The sequence below is a fragment of the Culex quinquefasciatus genome, chromosome 1, assembly GCF_015732765.1.
Source record: "Culex quinquefasciatus strain JHB chromosome 1, VPISU_Cqui_1.0_pri_paternal, whole genome shotgun sequence".
Lineage (NCBI taxonomy): Eukaryota > Metazoa > Arthropoda > Insecta > Diptera > Culicidae > Culex > Culex quinquefasciatus.
This window is the reverse complement of record NC_051861.1, coordinates 100,962,371-100,984,887: the sequence shown is the minus strand read 5'-3', so window position 1 is coordinate 100,984,887 and position 22,517 is coordinate 100,962,371. Positions and strand designations below refer to the sequence as shown.

The following is a 22,517-nucleotide window of genomic DNA, read 5'->3' as shown; positions in this document are numbered from 1 at the left end:
GGAGCCGGAGTCGGAGTCGGAGTCGGCTAATCTCAGAAAGCCGGAGTCGGGGTCGGAGTCGGAGTCGCTTGAAATATGACCCGACTCCGCAGCCCTGCTGGAATTAGATACTGTTTCCCTACTCTGATTATATTTTTTCGAAAATTTTAAATAAATGTATTACATTAATACTTACTTAATACTTCTCTGATGTTTAATTTTTTATACATTATTTTAAATTGATAAATTTTTTTGTTTTGAATCTCGGTTTTTAAAACAAAAATATGACATGCATTTTATAATGCCAACAAATCCTCCAAAAAATAATCCACCCAAACAAAGTTTGCCACCGAAGACAACAAATGGACACGTCAGACGAAACGCCCCAAAAGGACAACGACCAGACGGCATTATTGATTTGGTTTTTTCTCCGTCCCGTGGGTTGGGTCCGGGGAGCTGACTGGCTGACCGGGCTTGATCTGGACCTGCTGCGTTCTGCGAAACAACATCATCTGAATGATAGTAAAAAATACCATTTTGGAAATTTGTATTTTGCTAATTATTTGAAAAATAAATTAAATAATTTTCCTACAATTTAGTGAAGCAAAATTTGGAGCAAGTCAAGGGCAAGCTAAACAATCATAATAACTAAATTTATCTGCAATTAAAAAGAATAACAAGAACGAATCGTCAATCGATGAAATTGGCATGTAACATACCAATTAACATGAAGTTTGACTAACGAACCATCTGAACATCCATACCAACTAATCCAGATGTCACTTCGGTATGACCTCATTGGAATGACATAAACATGCGAACAAACTGCTAAATTTCCCTACATCATATTTGATAGACAAGTCCAGTTTCAAAACAATTCTGGATCAGAAAAACAAAGCCTGATCAAATTTGAACCAGTCTAACAAAACTTAACTTTGTCATCATCCATTTCCCTTCGCTACAACTTTCCTCTATCGTGATTAAACTTGTCATTTCACGCATTTCTGCCCAAAACCCCTAGGATTGTGCCTAACCCCTAACGCGAAACCTAACCTAGCATAATTCTTTGTTTTACGATTTGTTGATTTCGGAACGACACAAGGACTCGAAAAAAAGCTCTAATCATTCACCCTAAGCTTCTTTGAAGCTTTGACGGAAAGCCGGCTTTTTTGGTGGTGCGGAGCACGGTGAAATCGTCTAACCTTCAGCTTAGCCCAAACCACGGTGACGAAATTGGCTTGTTTATTATTGTTTTCATTTTTATTTATATCTGGTGAGGCATTTTTTTGCTTGCTGACGAAGTATTTTGTTATGAGAGGTTGCTTTCCATGAACTTTCCGGGGATAGCAGTTGACAACGAAAGCTTGGTTGTGTTTTCAGGGAAATCGGGAAAAATAATTTGGTTATTGAATTTTAATGTGTATTTCTGTGTCGACATAGGGGAAATATACTTATTTTAAGCCTAATAAGCGATCGTGTTTGAATAATGCTGGATAATCTGCAGTTTTCCTTGAAATTTACTAAAATCAAGTACACCAACCAGTAGAGCATCTTTTAGTGAACATTTCTGTTTAATTTGACTTTTCCAAGCAATTATTGCGCAATTCTCACTAACTTGGACTTCGCACTAAATTATTGCTATCGATCGCACTATTGCGACTTGTCAAACTGGCTTGAGAAATTTTAATTTCCTCAAAAAATGATCAAAGCGAGCCGATGTTGCTCACCTGTCAATCGCAATTTTAAAGTGCGAATGACCAGTTTGGTGGAAACTGCGACTGGAAATGTAAATAAACAACTGCTGGTTGCCTAGTTTTTGGAAATTTTGTTGTCAAAAGTGCGAGAGAAAAGTGCGGGCCAAATCCAAGTTACAGTGCAAGGATCAATATGTAGAATAAATATTTCCCAAGTGCATTCTAATCTGACCGCCTACTTTTCTTCCAGCGCTCTTTTGTGTCTGCCCTGTGCTGCCATTTGTGGCGAAATGTTAAGCGAATACTCACAAGACGTAGCATTTATTAAAAAAGTTTCCTGGCATCACTGGCTGCGCTGGTGGTGGTGTTGGTGACCACCCTTTGTTCTTTATTTGCCTTCGCCTCTCGCTCGGTTTTCTCTAGCCTTCCATTTGAATAGGTATAAACGTCAAGTGACTCGGCGCGATTGTTTTTATATAGCGCTTGCAAATTAGTTACATGTTTTGGGATTATTTTTCATGTGATTGACTAACTAATGTCCAAAAGAACATCTTGCCGGTAGTTGGAAGCAATTTTATATCTTAAGCGCTTTGAAAACGTTGGCGCAAGTGAAAAGATATTGATGGTGACATTCGTAAAGCAGTTAAGCTCTCATCTTGCTTGTGAATGTGTGTGCAAACAAAATGATGAGAAATGGCCTCGCAAAAAAGAAATAATGATCAAAAGTGCGATGGATTTGATCTTTATGGCCAGTAAATGGCATAAATTTGCATGCTTACACAAGGCGGTGCTGTTGCTGGTAAGTTTATGGCCTAAATAGTATTTTTGGAGCTTTAATCGATCATCAAACACTCCATGTGGCGAAGATTTGATTAGAAAGGGTATAATTTTAAATTATTTCAAAATTTAAAGTAAATACGACATATATTTAAAAAAATGCTTGATGCTTGATTATTAATTAACCCTCTACAACCCAAACCCGCCTTAAGACGGGCTTCGATTTTAAAAAATCGCAAAAAAAATGTTCCAACCAATTTTCGAGTTTTAAAAAGCATTTTAAAGAAAAGCTCTTAAAATTTTAGAAAAATTTTGGGTTGCAAGTTTTACATTTTTTATGTAATTTCGCCAATGTTTTTAAAAATATTTTTTATTAGGGGTGTTTTTTACTAACATTTACTATATTTTAAGTAAAAAGATGTGTGTAGTAATTTTTCTAGTGTCCCAGACTATGCCTCTACGCATATAGCAGATAATGTGAAAAACAAGCAAAAATTTGAAAAAGTGACTGAAAACATGAAAAAATTAGATAGGCAAAATGTAATGATGGTAGAGTAGGAATGATTTTTTTACTGCTTGCGATATTTTTGAGTTATAGCCTTAGTAAAATTTCAAGACAAAAAACAGTTTTTCAACTGATAAAGTTGTTGTTTTTGAAGTATTCAAATTTAATTCAAAATTTTAGTTTTTTTTTTATCAAATAAATCAAATTTATAGTTTTTTTTTATCACACTCTCAGGAACATAAAGACAAATATCCAATATTTCTTTAAAAAATTTATAGTAAATTTTCTAAACCTTTCGAAAAAAATATTATCAGAACTGAACACTCTTGGACTATTTTCAAGAATTGAAAAAACAGAAATTGTATAGTTGAAATCAAACATATAATATCAATATTCATTCAAAAAATCATAACTCGATGGCACATTCTTTGTCTGTACTTCTTCGTGACTCAAAAGATGTCTTGTTCAATCCCACAAAACATATGAAAAAAAAAAACAAACTTTAATCACAAAAGATTTTCAGCACTATATCTCTAACCAATACTTACAACTTTGTCGAAGACACAAAAGTGATCAGTAAAATTCTTCCCAGAAAATAGATTTTAAAATATTTACAAACCACTTTTGATAGCTGCACTGGGCAAACCAATGAGGCAAAATGCCTTCTTTTTGATCACAGAGAAGCATCTTGAAAATTTTAAAAGAAGTATTATAATATTTGATTATTTCAAATAAGTTTGAGCAAAGCTCCATTCATAACAGTTTTTTGCAGCATTTAGTATTGATAATAATAAAAAAAATAAAACATTTAAAAAAACTTAAAAATTTTATTTTTATCAACATGAATAAAAAACGTAATTTCTACCTCAAATATTCAAATAGTATTGATTTTTCACTCACTGTTTACAATTTAACTTGTTAATCGTCAATTTACTAAATTTAACAAAGATTTGAAAATTAAATAGCTCAAACTGTTTTGTGTTTTCTTTTATTAAATTTCACATTGTGTTATCTATGGCATGTTACAATTAAAGGTCATTTTGCTGTAACATGTGAAAATCAGCATTTCGATAGACTGCCGTTTTACGGCGATATGATGTATACGCCATTTTGGACATTTTCAATTTAATTGTACAGTCTGATAAACAATCTTAAAAGCTACCTCCTGACGAAAGAATTTTTCAAATAACTGCTCTGGGGCCCATTTTATTAAGCAAACAAACAATGATGTATACGCCAATTTTACTCACCATAATGTATGTATTACATTGAGAATTGATAGAAGTCAAATTCAATACTGTTTGAAAGTTGAATTGTTGGGCTTAATGGATGACACCTTATCCACATCCACGTAGACACTTTTTTGAAAATTCTAGACCCACCCACGAACAATTGTTCATGCAAAAAATGTGTTTATGTAGCGTAGACAATCACTAAAAGAGCGTTCTTTAATTACGTAACACAAAAAATCGGATTTTTAGACCCCTTCCCCAAAATTTCCATACAAATTTCAAAAAAAATGTATGGAGCGTAACACGGCCTCCAACCCCCACCCCGCCAGCTGAGTTACGAAATTAAAGAACGCTCCCTAATACCCTCCCCGGCCCCCTACCCTTTATAGTATCCACGTGGACAATTCATTAAGGGATCCGCTCAGCTGTCAAAATAGCTGGGACAAAAAATATAGCCAGCTTTGATCGAGCAATGTATACATACATCACTGGGAAGGAAAAGTAGTGATTTTTTATTGCTATTTTTACGGCCAAATAATGTTTGTGGTTTAAAATCGTAGAGAATAGGAAAAAACAAGAAATTTTGTAGGGGCCACATTTTTATTGTACTTTTTAACAGTTTCTACAGAGCAGACCTTAAATTAGTCATTTAAAATTGAAAATATGAACAAAAACAGCAAATCGTGTCTACAGAAAAATCACCTCAATGGCGTATACATCATATCGCCGTAAAACGGCAGTAGAGATATCTTATGATCAATATCTTCAAAAATTAGATCTAAATTAACCATGTTTCAATTCAAAAATCAAACTTTTAAACTTTGAGAAGCAATTTTTCAAGTGATTTTTCGAATTTCGTTGCATCTCACCTTCACGGTGTTGACCAGATTTCACCCTTAGCCGTTTTTCTCACAGATTTCGCGGCTTTCGTGAAATCGCGAAAAATCACCAGCCCAACCCATACTGAATTCAATTGCTCCCAAATTTTGGGAAGTTGTTTCGGACCCCAGAAAGATCAAAAAAGGTGCTGATTTGATCTGACTTTTTTTCTCAGATTGCATCGCAGCGCAGAAAAACTACTTCCCGTTCGACGGAAGGCGTGATCAGACAAATCTCGTCTCAAAATTTGGGATCGAACCCAGGCCGACTGGGTGAGAGGCAATCACGCTTTCCCCTACTCCACGGTCCCAGCAAATTTCAGAGTATGCATAGTAAAATAATGACAGCTAATTTTTCCCATACAAACTTCAAGCGATTTGAAGGAGGAGTTCCCGTGGTCAGAATGTGCTCAAATTCGGAATTTTGCCTAGTGATGGGCCAATCTTTGCTTTCAGGGGGAAGCCAGGATTTGGACCACCCTAGCCTTTTAGAATGGGGTCGAAATCTCAAACTGATACAGATTTTTATCCATACCGTTCCACATCAATCCGATAGCCGAGCGGGCTAAGGCGTCACTCCTCTCTGTAAAAGCTGGGTTTGAATCCTATCGGTTGCAACTTCTTTTTTATTTTGGTTTAGAAAAACTGGACATGCAGTTTGTAATATTGAGTAACTTTACTCACAAACGTGATGTGCATGCGATTTTGCTATCGACGTTTTTGCCAGTGAGATAATGGATCTATTCTGTGATCTCACCCATCTCAATGGCTATTACTTAGTTGAAGTATCAGATTTTAAGTGGTCTTCCCAACTTTAGCAACTGAAAGTGTTTCTCTAAATCTTCAAATGCTTGACGCGTGAGGTGTCTTACGGAAAGATAACAATAAGTGTCCAACTCTACTATAAAAGCAGTACCCCTCCTCTTCAAACCCACAACTCGATCAATAGAGCAACATGGCATCGAAACTAGCGGTAGCGTTCCTCGTAGTGGCATTCCTGGCACTCGCTTCTTCTCGATCCGGTAAGTACGTGTAAGCGCACCACGTGCCGGACCTAACCTCAACCCGTCGTCCCACAGCTCCGCGAATCATCGGAGGAGACGAGGCCGCACCGCACGAGTTCCCGTACCAGCTGTCCCTCCAGTGGAACTTTGACCACCCGGACACAGTTTGCGTGCACTTTGTGGCGCTTCCTGCTGACGGCGGACTTCGCGCTGACTGCTGGCCACTGTGATGTGGAGTACTCGGTAGAAGGATTCCCGAACTGGTTGCCGCCGAACACAACGTGGAAGCCCAGGAAGGTCCGGAGCAGAGACGCCGGGTGGCCGCGTTCGTGGTTCATCCCGGGTACGGGGGTGGGGTCGGTCCGAACGATATCGGCGTGATCCGCGTGGAGCGGCCGTTTGAGCTGAACGAGGCGGTGCAGCCGGTTCAGCTGCCGAAGCAGCTGGTGCAGTTCCAGGGAGACGTTACGCTGACCGGGTGGGGATCCATGTCGACCTCCTTGTACCCGGAATATCCCGACAAGCTGAGGGTGGGTGGTCGTTCGTTGACATTCCAACAAATATCAATTTTGATTATCTTTTCAGAAAGTGGTCCTCCCGTTGGTAGACTTCAACACCTGCCACCAGCTGTGGGACTTTACGACCGCGCTGGAGGAGAGCAACGTCTGTGCCGGTCCCACGGACGGATCCCGGTCGGCTTGCTCCGGAGATTCCGGTGGTCCGCTGGTCAAGCAGCTGGACGATGCCGCCGTCCAGGTCGGAGTCGTGTCCTGGGGTTCGCTCCCGTGTGGGCAGCCCAACAGGCCGACGGTGTTCACCGGAGTGGCGTACTTTGTCGACTGGATCGAGGAGCAGCTGCGGCAGGATGCGTGAGATGTGGAAAAGGAATGGCTTCTTTTTAAGGAAAATACGGGTTTTTACAACGAAATAAAAGAAAATTTTACAGTCTGCGCTGCAGCGATGAGCTAAACTTATAATTTTGTTATTCTCTCTCTTAGTGCAAGAATCTAAAACGTGCAATTTGAGCCAAATCGAGTTGCTCATATTGCCTCAGTTCCCCAAAATTCATTTTCAATCCTGAGTTATTCAACAAAACCAAAAAATCTCCGTGCATTGTTGTTACTTTTCATATGAAAGAAGTTTCAGTCTTATTGTGTTATCTTGACACACCCTGAAAATTGAAGTAAGTGCGACAACCGACCAAAGGGATTTCAGTTCAGAACGCGTTTGACACACGTACATGCCCCACTACCATAAACATTTTTGATTATAACTCGCGACTCCGGCAACCAAATTCAACCAAACTTCGGGACAATGCACAGACTGGTCAACCAAACAAAACATTTTTGTTATTGTTTACATTGCGTGCTCTATTTATTGTTTATTAAAGGTCAAACATTAAAACGCGTTTTTCTCGGAACGTCAAAAAGCGACGATTGACAAAGTAGCACAACAGCGTGGAACAGTTTTTTTGATTTATTTTTTTTTTCAATAGAATAATTCAAAACAATTATTATAGACGTTTACATTGTACTTAAATAAAAACTTTATCAAAATAATGTTTAGTTCGATTTTAGAATTCTTCACAAGTTCAAAAAAAATCGCTTAGAACATTGTTATGCTTTGAATGAAAGCATAATGTTGCAAAACCTTTCAACCCCGAACGCTAACAAATCGCAAATAACACCCCCGAGCAAACATTTTCCGAATCGCGGCGCATTCTTCATCCCGTTGTCTGTTGCGTTGCCAATCAAAGAGGTTCCGTTTATTGGGCAAGTCACGCTAGGCCCCGAAAATTTGATAAGCGTGGCATAATTCCTCACCCGAAAGCCGAAAAATAAACGAACTTTGGCCCGAAGGGCTATGGCCTGGCCAATTTTTCCCCGAGCGCCAAATAGGAAAAGGGGGCCGTCCATAAAAAAGGTATTTATTTCTTATGGTTGTAGAATTTCAAAAAATGAAGAAGTACGTTACGTCATTTTTGAACGATCCCTTTAAAGGGAAACATCCAGCTTTTTCTTGGATTCAAAAATGATGAGTTTCCCAAGAAAACTCAACTCGTAAAAAGTTGGATACCGATCTCAAATGACAAATCCAATTCTCAACCTTGAGCTTCCTCCGTGCTTTTCTTGGCACAGTGTTCAGGGCGCGAGCACAAAAACTTTGAACGAAGAATTCCGCGCAGTTTTATCGTTTTGTTGGAAGTTATGAAAATTAAAAAAAAAGGGAAAACACGCCACCCTTCCCCCCAGTCATTGTCATCGTGAGCTTTTGCAGTTTCCTGACCTGTAGAACGCGCGCTTCACTTTCACCTAGTTTTGCTTGGCCCGGCGAAGGACACCGAAACGCTCTTTCCCTTTTGGGGTGAGTCCCTCCCCTTCCTACCTATATAAATTATTTCGCAATTTATTGGCCTGATTTGGATTATTCTTGCTGCAGCAGTTTGCGCGCGTTTTTAGGAGTCATTCGGATAGTTTTCCGCGGAATGGAAAGCACAGATTGGTGGAAAATGCAGTTGGCACTGGATTCGACAAATATTAATACAAAAAAATTGTTCCTGCTTTTATTAATTCCCGAAAAATAAACTATTGTTGTAATAAGTAAGAGATATAAAACAGGGACAGAAAGCACAACAATTGAAAATTTTGTCAATTTTCCTAAATTTGCTAAAATTTGTTGAATTTGCAAATAATTTCAATTTTCCTAAATTTGTTACATTTGATGAAATTAGTTAAATTTGCTAAAATTTCTTTAAATTCGCTAAAATGTGTTTTAATTTGCTAAAATTTGTTAAATTTGCTAAAATTTGTAAAATTAGCTAAAATTTGTAAAACTAGCTAAAGTTTTTTTAAATTTGCTAAAATTTGTTGAATTTGCTAAAATTTGTTAAATTTGCTAAAAATTTTAAAATTTGCTAAACTTTGTTAAATTTGCTTAAAATTTGCTAAAATTTGATAAATTTGTTAAAATTTGTTAATTTTGCTAAAACTTGTTTATTTAGCTAAAATTTGTTAAATTTACTGAAATTTGTTAATTTATCCAAAACTTGTTTAATTTGCTAAACTCTGTTAAACTTGCTAAAATTTGTTAAATTCGCTAAAATTTGTTAAATTTGCTGAAGTTTGTTAAACTTGCAGAAATTTGTTAAATTTGCTTAAATTTGTTAAATTTGTTAAATTTGCTAAAATTTGTCTGATAAGAAAAAAAAACTGTGTTAAATTTGCTAAAAATTTGTTAAATTTGCTAAAATTTGTCAAATTTGCTGAAGTTTGTTAAATTTGCCGATATTTGTTAGCTAATATTTGATAAATAAGCTAAAATTTATAAAATTTCCTAAAATTTGTTAAATTTGCTTAACTTTTTTAAATTTTCTAAGAATTTGTTAAAGTTGCTAAAATTTGCTAATTTTTGCTAAATTTGTTAAATTTGCTAAAATTTGTTAAATTTGCTAAAATTTGTCAATTTTTCTAAATTAGCTAAAATTTGTTAAATAAGATCATTTTCTTTAAATTTGGTAAAATATGTTTAAGTTGCTAAAATTTGTAAAATTTGTGCTATCCCTAAACGTAAAATTTGTAAAATTTGCTAAAATATGCTAAAATTTGCTAAAATTTGCTAAAATTTGCTAAAATTTGCTAAAATTTGCTAAAATTTGCTAATATGCTAAAATTTGCAAAAATTTGCTGAAATTTGATAAAATTTGCTGAAATTTGTAAAATTTGCTAAAATTTGTAAAATTTGCTAAAATTTGTAAAATTTGCTAAAATTTGTAAAATTTGTAAAATTTGTAAAATTTGTAAAATTTGTAAAATTTGTAAAATTTGTAAAATTTGTAGAATTTGTAAGATTTGTAAAATTTGTAAAATTTGTAAAATTTGTAAAATTTGTAAAATTTGTAAAATTTGTAAAATTTGTAAAATTTGTAAAATTTGTAAAATTTGTAAAATTTGTAAAATTTGTAAAATTTGTAAAATTTGTAAAATTTGTAAAATTTGTAAAATTTGTAAAATTTGTAAAATTTGTAAAATTTCTAAAATTTCTAAAATTTGTAAAATTTGTAAAAATTGTAAAATTTGTAAAATTTGTAAAATTTGTAAAATTTGTAAAATTTGTAAAATTTGTAAAATTTGTAAAATTTGTAAAATTTGTAAAATTTGTAAAATTTGTAAAATTTGTAAAATTTGTAAAATATGTAATTTTTGTTATTTTTGTCATTTTTGTCATTTTTGTCATTTTTGTCATTTTTGTCATTTTTGTCATTTTTGTCATTTTTGTTTTGTCATTTTTGTTTTGTCATTTTTGTTTTGCCATTTTTGTCATTTTTGTCATTTTTGTCATTTTTGTCATTTTTGTCATTTTTGTCATTTTGTCATTTTGTCATTTTGTCATTTTTGTCATTTTTGTCATTTTTGTCATTTTTGTCATTTTTGTCATTTTTGTCATTTTTGTCATTTTTGTCATTTTTGTCATTTTTGTCATTTTTGTCATTTTTGTCATTTTTGTCATTTTTGTCATTTTTGTCATTTTTGTCATTTTTGTCATTTTTGTCATTTTTGTCATTTTTGTCATTTTTGTCATTTTTGTCATTTTTGTCATTTTTGTCATTTTTGTCATTTTTGTCATTTTTGTCATTTTGTCATTTTTGTCATTTTTGTCATTTTTGTCATTTTTGTCATTTTTGTCATTTTTGTCATTTTTGTCATTTTTGTCATTTTTGTCATTTTTGTCATTTTTGTCATTTTTGTCATTTTTGTCATTTTTGTCATTTTTGTCATTTTGTCATTTTTGTCATTTTGTCATTTTTGTCATTTTGTCATTTTTGTCATTTTTGTCATTTTTGTCATTTTTGTCATTTTTGTCATTTTTGTCATTTTTGTCATTTTGTCATTTTGTCATTTTTGTCATTTTGTCATTTTTGTCATTTTTGTCATTTTTGTCATTTTTGTCATTTTTGTCATTTTTGTCATTTTTGTCATTTTTGTCATTTTTGTCATTTTTGTCATTTTTGTCATTTTTGTCATTTTTGTCATTTTTGTCATTTTGTCATTTTTGTCATTTTTGTCATTTTTGTCATTTTTGTCATTTTTGTCATTTTTGTCATTTTTGTCATTTTTGTCATTTTTGTCATTTTTGTCATTTTTGTCATTTTGTCATTTTGTCATTTTTGTCATTTTTGTCATTTTGTCATTTTTGTCATTTTGTCATTTTTGTCATTTTTGTCATTTTTGTCATTTTTGTCATTTTTGTCATTTTTGTCATTTTTGTCATTTTTGTCATTTTTGTCATTTTTGTCATTTTGTCATTTTGTCATTTTGTCATTTTTGTCATTTTTGTCATTTTTGTCATTTTTGTCATTTTTGTCATTTTGTCATTTTTGTCATTTTGTCATTTTTGTCATTTTTGTCATTTTTGTCATTTTTGTCATTTTGTCATTTTTGTCATTTTTGTCATTTTTGTCATTTTGTCATTTTTGTCATTTTTGTCATTTTGTCATTTTTGTCATTTTGTCATTTTGTCATTTTTGTCATTTTGTCATTTTTGTCATTTTTGTCATTTTTGTCATTTTTGTCATTTTTGTCATTTTTGTCATTTTTGTCATCATTTTGTCATTTTGTCATTTTTGTCATTTTTGTCATTTTTGTCATTTTTGTCATTTTTGTCATTTTTGTCATTTTTGTCATTTTTGTCATTTTGTCATTTTTGTCATTTTTGTCATTTTTGTCATTTTTGTCATTTTTGTCATTTTGTCATTTTGTCATTTTTGTCATTTTTGTCATTTTTGTCATTTTTGTCATTTTTGTCATTTTTGTCATTTTTGTCATTTTTGTCATTTTTGTCATTTTTGTCATTTTGTCATTTTTGTCATTTTTGTCATTTTTGTCATTTTTGTCATTTTTGTCATTTTTGTCATTTTTGTCATTTTTGTCATTTTTGTCATTTTTGTCATTTTTGTCATTTTTGTCATTTTTGTCATTTTTGTCATTTTTGTCATTTGTTGTCATTTTTGTCATTTTTGTCATTTTTGTCATTTTTGTCATTTTTGTCATTTTTGTTTGTCATTTTGTCATTTTTGTCATTTTTGTCATTTTGTCATTTTTGTCATTTTGTCATTTTTGTCATTTTGTCATTTTGTCATTTTGTCATTTTTGTCATTTTTGTCATTTTTGTCATTTTTGTCATTTTTGTCATTTTTGTCATTTTTGTCATTTTTGTCATTTTTGTCATTTTTGTCATTTTTGTCATTTTTGTCATTTTTGTCATTTTTGTCATTTTTGTCATTTTTGTCATTTTTGTCATTTTTGTTTTGTCATTTTTGTTTTGTCATTTTTGTTTTGCCATTTTTGTCATTTTTGTCATTTTTGTCATCATTTTGTCATTTTTGTCATTTTGTCATTTTTGTCATTTTGTCATTTTGTCATTTTTGTCATTTTGTCATTTTTGTCATTTTTGTCATTTTTGTCATTTTTGTCATTTTTGTCATTTTTGTCATTTTTGTCATTTTTGTCATTTTTGTCATTTTTGTCATTTTTGTCATTTTTGTCATTTTTGTCATTTTGTCATTTTTGTCATTTTTGTCATTTTGTCATTTTGTCATTTTTGTCATTTTTGTCATTTTTGTCATTTTTGTCATTTTGTCATTTTTGTCATTTTTGTCATTTTGTCATTTTGTCATTTTTGTCATTTTGTCATTTTTGTCATTTTTGTCATTTTTGTCATTTTTGTCATTTTTGTCATTTTGTCATTTTTGTCATTTTTGTCATTTTGTCATTTTTGTCATTTTTGTCATTTTTGTCATTTTTGTCATTTTGTCATTTTGTCATTTTTGTCATTTTTGTCATTTTTGTCATTTTTGTCATTTTTGTCATTTTTGTCATTTTTGTCATTTTTGTCATTTTTGTCATTTTGTCATTTTTGTCATTTTTGTCATTTTTTCATTTTTGTCATTTTGTCATTTTTGTCATTTTTGTCATTTTTGTCATTTTTGTCATTTTTGTCATTTTTGTCATTTTTGTCATTTTTGTCATTTTTGTCATTTTTGTCATTTTTGTCATTTTTGTCATTTTTGTCATTTTTGTCATTTTTGTCATTTTTGTCATTTTTGTCATTTTTGTCATTTTTGTCATTTTTGTCATTTTTGTCATTTTTGTCATTTTTGTCATTTTTGTCATTTTTGTCATTTTTGTCATTTTTTTCTCGTTTTTGTTTTTTTTTGTGTTTTTTGAAAAGCATGTTAAATTTACATATTTTTACTCTAGTTGTCTCTGTCAACGCCTATCCTATTATACCGTGCCTCGTTCCGGGCCCAGGGCAATAATGATGATGATGATGTTGGGTGGTGGGCCGGTGGAGGCAGAGGTTCGGATTGAAACCGGGTGCGCGCCATCGAGTTAGGCAATCCCAAGCCAATCACGTTTTTCAGTCGCTTCGTTCGGCTTGCTTCGATAAGGTGCTCTCTTTCCTAAACTAGAAAAGAAAACAACAATATCCAAATCTACGTGATTATCGAAGCAACCCTTTTCATTTTCCAAAACTGTTCGGAACCAGCGACCTTGGTGACAATGAAGGAGATTGCCTCGTCCGCGCCTGAAGAGGAAGTGCCCAAACCGCCGGCCATCGTATCGTACGCGTTCGAGAAGGAGATCATCAACCGGGCGAATGCGCACATCCGCGTGACGGACAGCTTTATGCCGGATGTGCGTCGGGTGCCGATAGCGATCAAGTTCTGGTCCAAGTACGACTCGACCTCGGAGGAGGCCCAGCGCAAGCTGGCCAACGTGCACAAGTACGTGGAGCTGCTGGAGAAGAACATCACGGAGGGACCGCGGGAAAAGTACCAGGAACCTCGGACGGAGAATCAGTGGTGAGTTTCTTGAGACAACAATGGAGAGTTGCGAGTTTGTTTGCAGCAGATTTGCTATCTCTTGACCGCTCGATATTTCAGCCGACATATTTCGCAGGGATTTTGACAGCTCGATCATTGTTTGCATCAGGACACTGTGACGATGAGTTTGTCATTTTTGAGTTAAGTTATATTTTTCCCATCAGGCCAAGAAAAAGTTAATAGCATTCGTCAAACGCCCTTTAAATTATTTTTTCCACCCCGCCAGTTACGGATGGCACTCCGGCGCGGTAGACCCACTGGTAACGGAGGACGCCCACCTGTTGTACCACCCTAAGAAGCGCCAAGAAATCACCCTGATCGGCGAGAAGATCAACGCGGACAAGATCACCCAGCGACCTCGGTTCACCGGAATCCCGTTCAAACTACCCAGTTGAAATCGTTTTGAGTATTTTTGTTTTATTTTTAGCACAATAAATTAACTGTTGAAACATGTTACGAGCTGCCTAGCAGAGTGTCTTCATTTGGTGCCGAAACTTCCTGTTGAACAAATTCTGTACCATTAGAAGTCTTCACCTCCGCCGCCACCCTCTTGACCGACCTCGGCCCGACATAGCTCAGGAACACCGGCAGCAGGATCAACCCGTGGGCGGCCCCAATCAGCACGATGCCGAGGTACATGCGGAAGTAGAAGATCTGGAAGATCTGCGAGTTGGCGAACGCTAGTACTATGATGCCGGCAAACTTGGTCAGCGTGATGCCGGAGAAGACGCTGCTGCCGGTTTTGGTGAGGGCCAGCGCCGATCGTTGCACGTTCGTGCCGGACTCGTTCTTGAAGGAGCGCACGATGTGCGAGATGAACTCGACGCCGATGCCGACGCACTGAAAGAAGGTCAGTTTGTGAAATTTAGATGGAAAGCTTGGTTCAAGATTAGAAATTAAGATCAAAATTAGGAATTAGGATTAGGAATTAGAATAAGGAATTAGGATTAGGAATTAGGATTAGGAATTAGGATTAGGAATTAAGATTAGGAATTAGGATTAGGAATTATTAGAATTATGAATTAAGGTTAGGAATTAGGATTAGAAATTAGGATTAGGAAAAAGAATTAGGAATTTGGATTAAAAAATAGGATTAGGAATTTGGATTAGAAATTAGGATTAGAAATTAGGATAAAGAATTAGGATTAGGAATTAGGATTAGGAATTAGGATTAGGAATTAGTATTAGGAATTAGGATTAGGAATTAGGATTAGGAATTAGGATTAGGAATTAGGATTAGGAATTAGAATAAGGAATTATGATTAGGAATTAGGATTAGGAATTAGAATTAGGATTAGGAATTAGAATTAGGAATTAGGATTAGGAATTAGGATTAGGAATTAGGATTAGAAATTAGGATTAGGAATTAGGATTAGGAATTAGAATTAGGAATTAGGATTAGGAATTAGGATTAGGAATTAGGATTAGGAATTAGGATTAGGAATTAGGATTGGGAATTAGGATTAGGAATTAGGAATTAGGATCAATAATTAAGATTAGGAATTAGGATTAGGAATTACGATTAGAAATTACCATTAAGAATTACGATTAGGAATTACGATTAGGAATTGCGATTAGGAATTAGGATTAGGAATTACGATTAGGACTTAGGATTAGGAATTACGATTAGGAATTAGGATTAGGAATTAGGATTAGGAATTACGATTAGGAAGGATTAGGAATTACGATTAGGAATTAGGATTAGGAATTAGGATTAGGCATTAGGATTAGGAATAAGGATTAGGAATTACGATTAGGAATTATGATTAGGAATTAGGATTAGGAATTAGGATTAGGAATTAGGATTAGGAATTAGGATTAGGAATTAGGATTAGGAATCAGGATGAGGAATTCGGATTAGGAATCAGGATTAAAAATTAGGATTAGGAATTAGGGTTAGGATTAAGGATTAGGAATAATGATTAGTAATTAGGATTAGGAATTAGAATAAGGACTTAGGATTAGGAATTAGGATTAATAATTAGGATCATAAAGCACTTACCATAACCAAATTCACCAATGAAACCGCATTCAGCGTGATGTTCCACAGCCACATGAACCCTCCCATGTTCAGCACGATCAAGAACACCATCAACAGTACGATCGCCGAAAAGACAATGTCCAGCCCCGTAACCAGGAACGTCACCACAAACACAGCCGCCAGCGAAAGTCCCAACGAAAGCAGCGTATCGCCCCAAATCGTCAGATACTGCTCGTAGTACACGTAGAACACACTGTACGGGAAGATCTCCACGCCCGGTGCCTGCTGGTCCAGCATCGCCTGAATGTCGTCGGTGATCTTCCGCGCCCACTCGAGCGCTTCGTAAAAGTCCCGCGACTTGACCACCGTCGTATGGTAGCTCATAAAGTACGAATCGTGCACGTTGACGTGACCCTGCGAGTCCGCAACGTAGTTCATAGCTGTCAGGTAGGCTGCTCGTCCCGCTTTGGCGCACCGATCGTCCGGCAGGTCCGACAGGAAGAACTCCAGGTAGCGCTCGAACTGTGCCACGGTTGGGCGAACTCCGGTATCGTCGAATTCCTTCGGACATGGTGGGCAGGCAGTGTCTGGAAGAAGTGGGGTTTGAGGTTGGGGCTTTTGTTCTGGTTAAACGGACTTACTGGTACTCATGCAGAACGATCCGTCAGTGGCGTTGTATCGGCAGCATCCGTCAATGCTTAGCCAGTCGATGTAGTCGTCCAGCCAGGATGAGGAGGGGCGAGCGATTCGGGTTCTAGAATTGAGTCTTAATTTTAGTAGATCGGAGAAGGTACGGAATGATCACTCACATCTCCGGATACAGCGACGCCAGGTACAGCTGGGTCTGCACCGAGTCCGTGTTGCACAGCACTCCACCGCAGACCATGTTCTGATCGTCGACGTGAGTGTAGTTCAGTCCAGGTTTCAGCACAAAGTACACCGGAGGTCCCATCCAGAGGAGGTCCGCCATGAACTGGAAGTACTTCACCAGGTGGGACTCCTTCGGCATCGACAGCTCCTGATCCAGGCCCGGCTCAACGCTGGGAACCACCATTAACGACAGGGAAGACACCACGATGAAGATCGCCAGCACCGACAAGCGAACGCACTTCTTCATCAAGAACGGCGCGTAGTATCTGCCAAAGAGCTTCTCCAGAATCCCGGTTCGCTCCTCTTTGAACGACTCCTTGTCGGCTTTGATGCAGCAGAACAGATCCAACCTGCCGCTTGCCGTTCTCCGCTCGTCGATCGCCATTAGCGCGACGAACGCCGTGATCTGCAGGACAAAGTCCACAAACAGTGCTACGGTAGCGTACCAAGCGAACGTGTTCACAGCCGGCATCGGGGACAATCCTCCTATGGCAAAGCAGCAACACTCACTGGCGGAAGTCAGCAGGATCGACGGTCCGATCTGTCCCAACGCCAATCCGATTGCTTCCGCTGTATTCGGAGTCTCGACACGATCAACCCGCTGGAAGGCATGCACCAGCATAAAAATATTATCCACTCCTACCGCCAGCACCAGGAACGGAATCACCTCGATCGTCAGCATGGTTGTCGCCAGCCTCAAATACCCGAAGAATCCCAAACTGCAAGCCACAGACACCAGCACGATCACGATCCCTCCCACCGCCAATATGATCTTCGACTCCTTGAAGAACGTCCGCAGCCCGCTGATCTTCCCCAGCGAAATCGTAATGTAAACAAACATCACCACGTAGCTAATTATCACCGTGTACAGCTCCGCCTCCGACATCGCGTCGATTCCGTCCTCGATCGACCGTTCCGCCGAGTACGCAATGTCCATCGCCGGATTCCGGTACTGCTCGATAAACTCAATGTACTTCTTCTCCCACTCCATTGCTGGTCCCAACCGCTCCTTGTCCGCCTTGTTGTTAATCAAGATCGTCACGATCACCCCCGTTGCCAACCGGTAATCCGGACTCTCACCCATGGCCGGCTTCGGGAAGCCTCCAACCGCGATCCCCGGCTCCACCGGCCCTCCATACGGACCAAAACAAGCCGGTAGGTAGGCATTCCTCGTGCAGTCGTTGATCGTGTTCAGGTAGTTGATCTCAAACCCGTCCCAATTCTCATAGCTGGCGTTGAACTTGTCGTAATCGTTCTGGAAGTAGCCAAACACCGACTGCACCGTACACTCGCTCAGTTCCGTCTCCTTCCCGGCGGCCGTCATCGGTGCGTAGCAGATCTTCTCCAGACCCGCTCCCTCCGTCTGGCCGATCTGCTCGATGTGTTCCTGCAGGGCAAACACCTCCAGCAGGAAGTCTTTGTCGAAAGCAGGACCGAAAGTGACGTTGCCGGTGGGGGTTTCGTGCACGAACTGTGGAGTTTGAAAATTAGCAATCTCCTACCGAAATCCATACATTTACTCACGTAGTCCTGCTTGGTCGGCTTGATGAACATCTGCGTCGTGCGGAAGAAGGGCGCAAACCGCGTGTCAAAGTAGTCCTTCTCGATGCGGGACCGGCTTTCCGGGGCAGCCCACAGCTCGACCGGGTCGGTCGTGATCTCCAGGAAGATGATCCCGTAGCAGAGCCCAGCGATCGCCCAGGAGCTGATGGCTAGGATCAGTACCGGGTGGCCGGCGCAATCTGTTGGAGAGGGGATTTGATTAGTAGATAATCTCGACTTAAGGTATTCGGATACCTACAGGTTCCCCAGCGTGTGAAGAACGTGGTCAGTCCGGCATTGACCGACGGGAAGCCGCCGCAGAACTTTGGGAACTCCGGCAACCGCTTGGAAGATTTGATAAACAACGAAACCAGGATCACTGCCAGTCCGAACCCGCCAACAACGACCGCCACCACGAACGTCACTCCGTTCAGATCACCAACCAGGAAGCCTGGCTTCGCCGCTTCCGGTGGATCCGCCACTGGACAGCTCTCGGCACAGTCTACGCACGAACAGCTGTTCGAATCGTTGTACGCCCGGTCGCAGTGCAGCACGTCCTGGTTGTACCGCGCGTCCGGATCCTCCTCAAAGTGGTACTCGATCGTGAACGGAACGTAGTCGTTGTTGGCCGCATCGCCCAGGTACTCGAACCAGCGTTCCGCCGTACAGCGGGTCGATTCCCAGCCACCGCAAGCGATGTCCATGGCGTACTTTCCGCTCGAGGGAAGAATTATCCCCTTGCACGAATCGTACACCCCGTGGACGTGATCCCGATCTATCCGGTAGTCGACCTTTTCCACGTAGTATCCACTTTCGTGGGTGTGCGCCGTCAAAAATCGACTCTGCTCCGGATTACACGCAAAGTTGCAGATACTGAACAGCATGTTCTTCAGGCAGGTTTCACACCGTCCAAACAGACCTTCACCATTCTTGAAGTTGCTGTCCAGCTGATGTAACTGGAACGGATCACAACACAGTGGCGTAGATTCGTCTTCAAACATGAACCCGCACCGTCTCTTCATGATCGCAACGGCTTCCTCATACAGGCTGTGCTGCGGATCCAAAGGTTTCGCCGTTTCATTAGACGGGCAGTTCTGATGATGAATCCCAATTTGGTTACACACTCCATACATCACGCAGTGATGTTCGCCATCCTGACCCCATGCTGCTTGTAGCACCACCAAAAGCAGTACCGCTGCAAGATACCAAAGAGAGTCCCCGTATTATCTCAACAATCCATCAAGCGTAACGGAGTCTTTCGTTTCAAATTTCATCAATGACTTCGAGCTTATCGCGACTCGACTACGTTTATCACTTGATGGATTATCGCAAGCCGAATTCCACCTACCACTCGAAAGTTTCCAGTTCGCACCACTCATTGCTGCATCACTTGTTCGAGCACTTCTGCGTCCAGACGGTTAAGCTGCCGGCAGCAAACTGACCACCGGCCAGGTAGCCAGCGGGTCGTAAACCTGCGTAGAACCCTCGAACTGCCCAATCAACGCGTGATAAGATAAGATGCGCGCGGTTATCTCACGCGTTTGGACTTTATTTGCAACTTTCTTGTAGGAGTAGGATCACTTGGAGTAGTTTCCATCGACTCGGAAGAACTAAAGCGATGAGTGGGTTAACTCAAGACGCTGTTTGAACACCTGGCATTGCTCTAGCTGGCCAGCGGATGACGATGCATCAGACAACAATCACCTGGCGAATGATTCGCTGAGCGGGCTTATCTTGCGAAGCAAAGTGGCTCGCAGCTGAGCGAAATGATTGGTGTTGTTGGTATTTTAGGCTATCGGTTGATTGGCGGTGATATGGATTAAGGAAATTGGCGAATGTGAAGAAATCGGTGATAGGATATCATAAAAAAAAGCTGTAGGATTATGTCCGGATTGTAGCTGATTTTTACTTTTTAAATAACTAATTTTGCAAAACTTTCGAGAGATACCTGCTCGTGAACTTCCTATTGTGCTATAGCAACTGAATCTCAGTTTAAAACCCTTTTTAAAAGCTGTGTTGATCTCAAATTGCTGACATGCCATCATTAGGTGTCTGGTGGAACTACAATAGAGATCTCCACGGTTTCTCTCACGCACACCACGATTCTGTATTAGTATTTGTATTTAAAGTATTGTTTTGGTTTTATCGATTGTGGTTGGCTGAATGCCAAGCAGCTGATTTTGTTTACACTATTTTTACGCAGACATAGGCAAATCGAGTAGACCAATCGTCTGTAACAACCAGCTGTATACCACGTGCTCGTGATATAACAAAGGACACAGCTGATTTTGACAGACGAATCATTCTACTCGATTGCTTATGTCTGCGTGTACATTTTGTTACAAACTAATACACTCTCGCGCGTGGATATCTCTATTAGGTTTTATAGAGTGACGTCATGAGCGCACACACATTTTTACTGAGACACACGTGCAAAAAATGTAAACAGTGCAGCCAAGCTGTCAAATTTCTAACCTAAAAACCGAGTCGGCGTAAAACCTAATTGCAATGAAATCGAAATTTTTGACAAAGAACGTTTGTTTTGATTCTACCATTCGAAGATCCTCTTGCAAAGTTCTTTTTTATATTGGTCATGTGTGTGACATAAACACATTTTTTTTTTAATTCTTGCGCCGACTCTAATTTGTCACGTGAATCCGCCTCATATTACTGAGGATTTAAAAACCCTGTCTCCAGTAAAACCCAACTCTTAGAATTTAACACTGAAACTCCCAAGTAAATGTCCGCTAATTCGAACGCATTCGAATTAAATAGCACTCAACCGTCAAACAAGTCAAACTGATGTTGACGTTTCAACAATATTGTATACATATCGACTCAGAATCAAATTCTGAGCAAATGTCTGTGTGCGTGGTGGGATGTTGATAAAAAAATTGCACTGGATTATCTCTGCACTAGCTGAACCGATTTGGACCGTTTTGGTCTCATTCGATCCGTCTTGGGGTCCCATAAGTCGCTATTGAAAATTACAAAGTTTAGTTAAGTACTTCAAAAGTAATACTAAAAAAACAACTTTATCAAAAGTCCGGAAAATTGTAAAAAGGGTACTACTTGTATTGAAAAGACCTTTCCAATGAGTTTAATAGATTGCTGATCTGACAACCCTATCAAAAGTTATAAGCACTGAAGTGTTATTTATTAACTTTTTAGAGGCCGGATCCCAGATATTTTGATGAAAACGTTATCCGGATTTATCATGTGACCTGTCGTTGGATAGGTGATCAATAGACATTTGCAACGAGTTCAAAAGATCAAAGAAATTCAAGAAAATCACAAAAATTCAAGAAATTCAAAAAATTCAAAAAATTCAAGAATTGTAAGAAATTTAAGAGATATAAAAAATTTAAGAATTTCAAAAAATTTAAGAAACTCAAGAAATTTTAGAAACTCAAGAAATTCAAGAAATTTAAGAAATTCAAGAAATTCAAAAATTCAACAAATTCAAGAAAATCAAGAAATTTACAAAATTCAAAAATGTTAAGAAATTCATAAATTTTGAAAATTCAAAAAAAATCATGAAATTTAAAAATTGAAGGAATTCAAGAAATTCAAGAAGTTCAAGACATTCAAGAAATTTAAGAAATTTAAGAAAATCAAGAAATTTAAAAAAATTCAAAAAAATCATGAAATTCAAGAAATTTAAGAAAATCATGAAATTCAAAAAATTCAAGAAATTATAGAAATTCAAGAAATTCAAGAATATCAAGAAATTCAAGAAATTCAAGAAATTCAAGAAATTCAAGAAATTCAAGAAATGTAAGAAATTTAAGAAATTCAAGAAATTTTAGAAATTGAAGAAATTCAAGAAATTCAAGAAATTCCAAGAATTCAAGAAATTAAAGAAATTCAAGAAATTCAAGAAATTCAAGAAATTCAAGAAATCAAGAAATTCAAGAAATTCAAGAAATTTAAGAAATTGAAGCAATTCAAGAAATTGAAGAAATTCAAGAAATTCAAAAAAATCAAGAAATTTAAGAAATTTAAGAAATTCAAGAAATTCAAGACATTCAAGACATTCAAGAAATTCAAGAAATTCAAGTAATTTAAGAAATTCAAGGAATTCAAGAAATTCAAGAAATTCAAGAAATTCAAAAAAAATCAAGGAATTCAAGAAATTCAAGAAATTCAAGAAATTCAAGAAATTCAAGAAAT

At 37.4% G+C, this 22,517-nt stretch overlaps 2 protein-coding genes and 1 pseudogene across 3 annotated transcripts; 2 read left to right on the top strand and 1 right to left on the bottom strand.

Moving 5' to 3' along the window:
- Positions 1 to 5,864: 5,864 nt before the first annotated feature.
- Positions 5,865 to 7,039, top strand: LOC6048473 (annotated as a pseudogene).
- A 6,252-nt stretch (positions 7,040 to 13,291) lies between these two features.
- LOC119769255 lies at positions 13,292 to 14,418 on the top strand. 2 transcript variants are annotated; one of them, XM_038261194.1, is made up of 2 exons: positions 13,292 to 13,930; positions 14,178 to 14,418. In XM_038261194.1, the coding sequence occupies exons 1-2, from the start codon at positions 13,629 to 13,631 to the stop codon at positions 14,344 to 14,346; spliced, it is 471 nt and encodes a 156-aa protein (XP_038117122.1). In that variant the 5' UTR covers positions 13,292 to 13,628; the 3' UTR covers positions 14,347 to 14,418. The 2 variants fall into 2 exon arrangements, with proteins under 2 accessions (XP_038117122.1, XP_038117125.1); XM_038261197.1 differs by lacking the exon at positions 14,178 to 14,418 and adding an exon at positions 14,012 to 14,170.
- LOC6048471 (NPC intracellular cholesterol transporter 1 homolog 1b) lies at positions 14,349 to 20,371 on the bottom strand. The gene is made up of 7 exons (XM_038261181.1): positions 19,693 to 20,371; positions 18,604 to 19,539; positions 18,327 to 18,544; positions 16,742 to 18,273; positions 16,574 to 16,686; positions 15,954 to 16,519; positions 14,349 to 14,791 (listed from the first exon to the last, which is right to left on the bottom strand). Exons 1-7 carry the CDS (start codon positions 19,721 to 19,723, stop codon positions 14,405 to 14,407), a joined length of 3,783 nt encoding a protein of 1,260 aa, XP_038117109.1. The 5' UTR covers positions 19,724 to 20,371; the 3' UTR covers positions 14,349 to 14,404.
- Positions 20,372 to 22,517: the final 2,146 nt, after the last annotated feature.